We start from the raw sequence: 8,451 nt of genomic DNA on the forward strand, positions 1-8,451 counted from the left end.
TCGTCTATGAGGGGGCTGCCATATTTGTGCAGCACTAGTCCGTTAGCATTAGAAACTTTAACTGACCGGCTGAGATGTGACAGTCAGGTTGTCAAAACAGTTAGGTTTAGGAACATCAACTAAAAATTATTTACAAAAACAGACCTCTCTGCAAAAAACGATCAACATGACCTATAGGTAACTTTTGATATACATTCATATTTTAAAAAATAGTTTTTTAGCATCAGTATCACTTTAAGAAAAAAAATACTATACAATATTCTCGAGTAGGTTTTTTTTAGTGAGACTCGCGTGGTTCTGTTTATTTTCAACAAGGCTAAAAAACTCAGTGTTTTTAAAAACTGGGAAAGTATAGTTGTAAGAGAATATTCCCACTGACTTCTATACAACCTCGCCAGCAGTTACCAAGTAAGTTTTTTTTTTTTTCTGGCAACGTTTAGCAGTTTTTTCTTTAATAAATCCAGACAATTCAAGATGTCAAAAAATACGTTTTTCTCTGCTTTTTTGAATTGAGGAAAAAAGCCAACTCGATTTTTGATAAATCCGTCCCTTGTTGTCTGTAGGTCCTGAATTCTGATGCAGTGACTTTTGGAGAACTGCTGTACCTTCTTTTGGTCATTACTCTGTGTCAACTATTGCAATGCAGCACACAAAACCTTGCTCTGTTAATCATTGCATGATGTTTAAAGGAACACTGAACCCTAAAAATGAATATGGTTAAAAAAGCCATATTTTATATATTAAAGTTATTGAACCAGCCTAAAGGTTTAGCATTGCTATAGTAGTAATAATCCAGGCCTTCAAATAATGTGTTACAGGAGTTTCTCTTCTTGAATTTTGTTAGGAGTGTCAGCAACGCGCACAGGCTCAGTGTTATCTGGGCAGCTGTTGAGAAGCTTAGCTTAGGGCTTGTTGCAAATCATCAAGCAGAATGAAAATGAGGTTGGCCTTTCATATAAACTGATGCTACAGGATTGACTATTACATTTTGATGCTAATTTTGTTGGTTTCTGAACTGCCGTGTGCCAATAACCAACAATCTGATCAGCATTATATTGTGGCATTTATATTATATATTCAGTATATTTTGTGTCAGTCCCTAAGCTCAGTAACTCACAGCAGCACAGAGCATGTGCAGCAAATCAGCAGAAAAGAAGATGGGGAGCTACATGGGGCATATTTTGAGGCACAGAACTTTACTGCTAAATGGCTGTTGTTGGCTTTGGCTGGTATAGAATCACAAAACATAATGTACAAGATTTCTGTCCTACTCCTTTAGTTAAGCTTTGTTCTCCTTTAAAAGAAATGTACACATAGCACAAGCCTCTAATAATTGTATAAAATGTTGTGATTTCCTTATTGGATTAATGACATTCTGATTTTGAGAGATTTTGGGCCACATTTTGTTTATTCTTTTGAATCTGTAATCTTGGTAGGACATGATTTAGAAATCTTTTCCCACAGTATTCATGTTCATATAGTAAAATTAATGACCTCAATATTTTTTGTATCAGAGGGTTACGTTAATCCAACTTGGAAAATAACTTTTATAATAGGCATCTTGCATGACTATTGGAGAGTAACCAAAGGGCTGGGATGATGGGGTGAGGCATCAAATAAGACTTCAGCTCATGTGCATCCTGAACAGTAAAATCCAGAGATTTCCTTGGCATATGAATCTCTTAATTCCATTTCTTTGCATCCCTTTTTGATTTCTTTCTCAATTACATTAGACCCAAAAACGGGTTTAGAGCTAGCTATGCTGTTTTAACTATTGTTTCTGTTGTCAGATAAAATGTTGTTTTCTTCAGGGAGATTATGCAGAATCCCCCTAACAAGCAAGTCTGTTTATGATGTCATGGTTCCTTTTGTGGGTCAGTAAATGAGGGGTAGATTGGGGACACATTACTGGCAGGACTTATCACTTATAAATAAAGGCGCTCCAAAGTCCTGTGTTTTACCCATGACCCAGCCTATAATCTTTTTTTAAATACCCTGTATGATTTTTTTTTTTTTTTTTTTTAGGCTTTCAAAGAACTGTGGCCATAGCAGATTCCAATTATAATTGGTTTTATGGACCCGAGAGCCAGTTGGTGTTTTTAGACCAATATGTCTTGAGAAATGGAAGTGGTAATTGGCTGGCTGAACAAATTCACACAAACAGAGTGCAAGAAGGTCCAGGAACACCAGCTAAAGGGCAGCGCTGGTGCACCCTTCATACTGAGTTTCTTTGGTAAGTATGGCTGTGAAAGTTGTTGGGATTTGTAATCCGACTACAGATAGAGAGCATTTTGCCTTTGCTTACTATGAAGATAGAAACTATTCTGCAGTAATGACAGTATAAGGAGTAACAAAACAAATGTTTTCATATTTAAAATGTAACTATTCTAGAAGCACTAAGAGCATTTCCATTTATTCTTCAGAGCAATGCCAACTGCATAGGTAACCCCAATACTTCATTCAGCCCCACCTCCCCCCCAACATTTTACTGAAAATAAAGTTATGGAATAATATTGGAATTTTATTTGATATATCGCTTATCTTTGTAAATTGGGCCTTTTATGGGCAGATTTAAGATGGCGATTTGACCCCTTCAGACTCTTCCAACGAGCTGGCATAGGCGCTAATTATGTTCTGATCAAACAATCAGATCAGCCTGGCACAGAATGTAGGTGGCCACATTGGGAAAGATCTTAATGTGTATGGCCAGCTAAAATTACTGATCTATAGGAGGGGAGAAGGCAGGATTAGTAAACGACAATCTAACCTCCATAGTTAAAAAACTGCCTGGACAGGACGCTACCATTGACAGCCAACCATGCGAGAGTTCCTCATGCAAGCTCTCTATTTTGCATTATAAACACTGTTTTTATGCTCAAAAGTATGTATTAAGAGTACAATTATAACAAAAATATTTTGTTTACCTGCTTTACTGTATATTGTGTTAATCATTTAATTCTGTATTTGGGATTAACACAGACTGAGAGCATCTTTTTATATAAACAGAAAACTCAATGGGAATGCCAGTGTTCATTTGATTTGCTGTCATGCTCATTTGATTTGCTGCCATGCTCTATACTTATTATTTCATGTGCCTAATTGTATATTTTATAATGAAAGAGATTAAGAATAAATAAACTTTATTTTGCTACAGGTATGATGCAACTTTACAGTCTACACCTCCACCAGATTTTGGCACACCTCAACTGCACTTCTTTGAAGACTGGGGAGTAGTGACTTATGGAAGTTCCCTACCAGCGGAAATTAACAAGTCTTTTCTGTCCTTTAAATCAGGAAAACTTGGAGGCCGTGCCATATTTGACATTGTTCACGAAAACAAGTACAAAGACTGGATTAAAGGATGGAGAAATTTTAATGCTGGACATGAGCATCCTGATCAAAACTCTTTTACATTTGCTCCTAACGGATTTCCTTTTATAACTGAAGCTTTATATGGACCGAAGTATACTTTTCTAAATAATGCTTTAATGTTTTCACCTTCTGTATCTGAAAGCTGCTTTGCTCCTTGGCAAGGTCAGGTTACAGAAGACTGTAGTTCTAAATGGCTAAAATACAAGCAAGGGGAAGCTGCAGACTGTCAAGGAAGGGTGGTTGCTGCTGGGGAGAAATCTGGGGTTGTTTTTATCAGGGGTGAAGGGGTTGGAGCCTACAGTCCAAACTTGAAATTGAAAAGTGTTCAAAGAAATCTTATCCTGCTACATCCACAGTTGTTACTCCTTGTAGACCATATTCATTTAGACCGTGGCAGCACTCTGGAAGCAACTTCCAGCTATTTCCACAATGTGGATATGCCTTTTGAGGCAACCTCAATTGACAGTGTTCATGGAGCAGTAATTAGGCACAAAGATGGAATGTATAAGATGTACTGGATGGATGACACTGGTCGGAGTGAGAAAGCAGTCATTACTTCAATTTCTTATCCACGCGGTTATCCATACAATGGAACTAATTATGTGAATGTCACAACTTACCTCAGGAAACCTATCACTAGAGCCATATATGTTTTTATAGGACCTTCTGTGGATGTTGAGAGCTTCAGTGTCCATGGAGACTATCAGCAAGTTGATGTGTATCTTGCGACCAGTGAACATGCATATGCTGCTTACATTTTCACAGGAGAAACACCAAGTCAGTCCATTTATGCTAAAGTAGTTGCAGATAGACAGAAATTTGTCTTTGACGAGACCTCTTCCATCAGGAGCTCTTCTCCAGAAGAAGTCAAAGATTATTCTGCAATTCTCGAGCAGAATCTCCAGCACTTTAAGCCAGTATTTCAGGAAAAGGAAAAACAAATTCTATCCCATGTCAAAAATACCGCCAGCTTTAGAAAGACGGCTGAACGTCTGCTTAGGTTTACAGATAAAAGGAATACAGAGGAGGCTGTTGAAAAAATATTTTCAGTATCTCAGCAGCAGAAGGAGCAAGGCAAAACAAAAAAAAACAGGAAGGCCACAAAAAATAACAAATTTAAAAATGCTGTACCAGATCTATTTGCTCAAATAGAAGTTAATGAGAAGCAAACACGCCAAAAAGCTATGGCTCTGGCACAAAGTGAACTTCCAGTTAATGAAGAAGAACAAATGAAAGACCTTTTGGACTTTGTAGATGAACCTCAAGTCAAGCACAAACCGGTTTCTGTTAGTAAGCATGCATCCCCTCATATGTTTACAACTTTCCACAGTGGGACTTCATCTATTTCGGCCTCTTACACCAGCTTATTTTTAATTCTTAACATTTCCATCTTCATAGTTCTGTTAGTACTACAGTTATCTCGGTTCCTCAAGCCAAAGAGTTTACAACAGAAAAGATGGCTGTATGCTATACTTGCATTGGATTTTTGCATACTGATGTGGCTGTATTTGTCATGCTATCAGTCTCAGTGTTAGATGGCAGGCATGTCAAACCTATGGCTCTTTAACTGGCAAGTAGTGATGAGCGAATCATTTTACCATGCATAGATTTGCAGCGAAATTCTGTATTTTTCACGAAAAATTTGCTGCATAGAAATTCGACATGACAAAAATGTCAGTGAGACAAAAACTTGAAAAATTGACTTTAATGCATTTTGCCAAAACAGAAAATCGGCACAATAAAAAACACCAGTTGCCTTTAATGCATTTGTAGTGAGAAAAAAAATTGCTCACATAAAAAATTGTTGCGCATAAAAAGTTTTTGTCACCTATTGACTGCAATGCATTTTGCTAATGTTTTTTCAGTTTCGCTCATTTTTCGGTGAAGTGAAACAGGACAGATTCGCTCATCACTACTGTTAAGCTATAGCTTCCAGCAAAAGTGACTGGTCAATACTTGAAATGGATGCTTAACAAAGCAGTAGGGCTACAGGTTTGTCCTCCTTTACATCAGTGCTGAAACCCACATTGACAACGTGTGGAGAGCATTAGTAATATCCAAATTCATCTACAGTTACAGAAATTCGAAAATTATTTTTTTCATGTTTATATTTTTATAAAGAAAAAAGATTTGAAAAAGAAAAGTGAATAAGTTTGTAACTGTCCCTTCACCTCCTGTCATTTATAAAATCTATTTATCATATTAAAGTTTAATTTAAATCCGAACAGAGCCCTAGTATGATGTTAAGCTGTTCCCACAGTCTTTTCTTGTTTTTTAATCATAATGAACAACACATGACTAAACAGGTATAAATTGTTAATGTGATACGCCCATGTTTTAATATGTTAGCAATGCTTTAATATCACTTTAAAATGCACATATGGGATCAGTTATACAAAAACCCGTTATCCAGAAAGATCCAAATCACAGGAAGGCCATCTTCCATAGATTCCATTTTAATAAAATAATTCACATTTTAAAAACATTCTTTTTTCTCTGTAATAATAAAACAGTACCTTGTACTTGACCCCAACCAAGATCTTATTAATCCTTATTGGAGGCAGAACAATACTTATTGGGTTTAATTCATGTTTCAGACTTAAGATATGGAGTTCAAAATTATAGAAAGAACCCTTATGCAGGACACCCCAGTTCTTGAGCATTATGTATAACAGGTCTCATATCTGTAATTGAATGTGTTAAAACTCAAACCTTGCTACTACTGCCCCAGTTTTCTTACCTGTGTTGACCTACAGCACCTTTTTAGCCATAGCTGTTATAACAGTGAAGTCAGGTCTGGTAAGTTGGGTCGTTGCCAGACCCCTATAGCAGACGTCACTATTACAGCAGTCAGTGCTGAACTGTTGTATACAAGGAAGAAGGGGCTGGAGGAAGTGGTTTAAGTTACATTAGTGGCAGTTTTTTTAATTGGTATTGAGAAGATACCAATTAAAAGGTAATAAACCCCTGTCACATGTTACATACATTGAAGTAATGGATGTTGTTAGTTAACCTTACCTTGCTTGAAGGTAGATGTTTAATTACAACCTTCATTACTAACACGATTGTTTGCATTGCTGTAGTTAATACAACCTGGTCATGTGCAGTTCTGGTACTATGGCATGTGTCTGGCATAATGGATTTCTAATGTAAAGCTTAACTACAGTGCATACATTTTTTTTTTTGAGTTAACTGAAATACGTCAAGTAACTTAATAAATTACATATTTTCATGAAACGGTATCAACAGATTCAGGACATCAGTGACTTCAAAGGGCTCACCAGGTTGCCTGAACCAACTTACGGCCATTCAGCTTCTTTTGCATTGAAGCTACATACTTTACATTAAGTGCCTCAAGTTTATTGAGAGATGATTACGTTTCTTTTTATCTAATGGTGGTGTTATCTGAGACAGGGAACTTACCTCTTTGCATGTTAAAGGAGAAGGAAAGGTTAACTTACTGGGTGTACCCCCAGTGATTACAAACATTTATCCGATACCCTGAACCAATTCTACAGTTAGAAACTGCACTGTCCCTGGGTAGTTCAGAGCAACCACCATGAAGCATTTCTCAACTTCAAATCCTTGGCACAGGTTGATGCATGGACTGTAGAGTAAAAAAGTCTGCTTTTAGCATAAAAGTCCTGCATTTTACTCTGTTGCACATGCGCACACCCATGTAGAAGGAAGATGACAGTTGCACCGTGGTGCTTGCTCAGAAGTTTGCTGCGAACAGGAGAATGGGGGTATCAGGTAAGTCATTATAATCACTGGGGAGTGCCTAACATTTGGAAATCTTTCCTTCTCCTTTAAGCTGTATTGTAGATTTGTTTGTGTTCCACAGCACAGTTACAAGTTGTGTCTTAGTTGATTTTGTTGAACCTTGTGTGTCTGGGACCAAGGCTGTGAATATTAATGTTGAACAAAGAAAAATGAACTTAATGCAACACAGTTAGTGCTAGGACCTCGATTTGATTCCAGCCAGGGCACTATATGCAAGGTGTTTGTGAGTTGACTCTGGGTACTTGTTTCTACTCTCAAAAAATATACAGGCTCCTGACCCTGGTATGTGTATATAACAGGGACTTTGATTGTAAGCTCCACTGGGGCACCGATTATGTAAGTGTAACATGCTGCAGAATATGCTAGCTCTATTTAAAAATAGAATAATAATTAACTCCTACATTGCTGTGTAGTGCAACATATGCAAAAAACATCTTTAGGCGATTATGTGTATATGCCCATACAATCATTAATGCATTGTAAGAACGATTTTAAAATGTGTCTTTTTTTAACTTTCAATCTGTCCCTTATTTTTACAAACCTCAATCAATTGTACCCTGTTAGGATTTAAGAAGTTGTTTTTTTTCCAATGAATCTGTTTGAAGGGGTCCTCTACACCCAAACTTTTTTGCAGAATAAAAGAAAATGTAATTGTAAGCAACTTACGATTTAACATTAAACAATGGTTTTAAAATTATTGGTAATTGTGATTAAAATTTTCTCTTGAGACAATGTAGCAGAAGCCAGCTGGAAGAGAGTTGACACCTGTTACATTGTATCAAAAGCCAGCCCCAGAAAACAGAAAAGAAAAAACAAACACTGCTTTCCACTGCAACTATTTACACATATATAACTTAATAACTTAAACCGCTAAACAATTAGAATGAATGTATATTGGGAAGTTGCTTAGAACTTTATTTTCTTTCAGTGTGCATTAAATTGTTTTTTGGATAAAAAAACGCCTTTAACTTTTTCATTGGCTACATTTTTTTTTTTGGGGCCCAAGCTATTTTTTGGGAATACAGTAAATAATAAATAAACCTCTTCAACCAGGGGGAAAACAAGCCAAATGGGTGCCCTAGGCAACCCAGCAGCCACCTCTCCCCTCCCTCACACGCATATGCAGTGATGTCATGCGCGGAGGGGTGCTCAGACAAGAGGCAAAAACAGCAGAGGGAGCACGTGAACTTGGAATAGGGGTAGGCAGAGGAACTTTGAACAGATGCCTGCCTGCCCCCCCCCTCCCATTGTTGGGCCCTAGGTGGGTGCTTCTTCTACTTAGCCCTAGTTCCAGCT

The 8,451-nt window shown here is 37.3% G+C and overlaps 1 protein-coding gene across 4 annotated transcripts in view; it reads left to right on the top strand.

The window, feature by feature from the left end:
- Positions 1 to 8,114, top strand: part of dse.S (dermatan sulfate epimerase S homeolog) — a 31,633-nt gene extending 23,519 nt beyond the window's left edge. For 3 of the 4 annotated variants that reach the window (XM_018265382.2, XM_018265383.2, XM_018265386.2), the window contains 2 exons: positions 2,026 to 2,233; positions 3,155 to 8,114. In XM_018265382.2, the coding sequence (XP_018120871.1) occupies positions 2,026 to 2,233; positions 3,155 to 4,907 (1,961 nt within the window). In that variant the 3' untranslated portion in view covers positions 4,908 to 8,114. The remainder of the gene's footprint in view (positions 1 to 2,025; positions 2,234 to 3,154) is intronic. The other variant, XM_041564595.1, reaches the window with a different exon arrangement.
- The last annotated feature ends 337 nt before the right edge of the window (positions 8,115 to 8,451 follow it).

Source organism: Xenopus laevis, chromosome 5S (assembly GCF_017654675.1).
Source record: "Xenopus laevis strain J_2021 chromosome 5S, Xenopus_laevis_v10.1, whole genome shotgun sequence".
NCBI lineage: Eukaryota > Metazoa > Chordata > Amphibia > Anura > Pipidae > Xenopus > Xenopus laevis.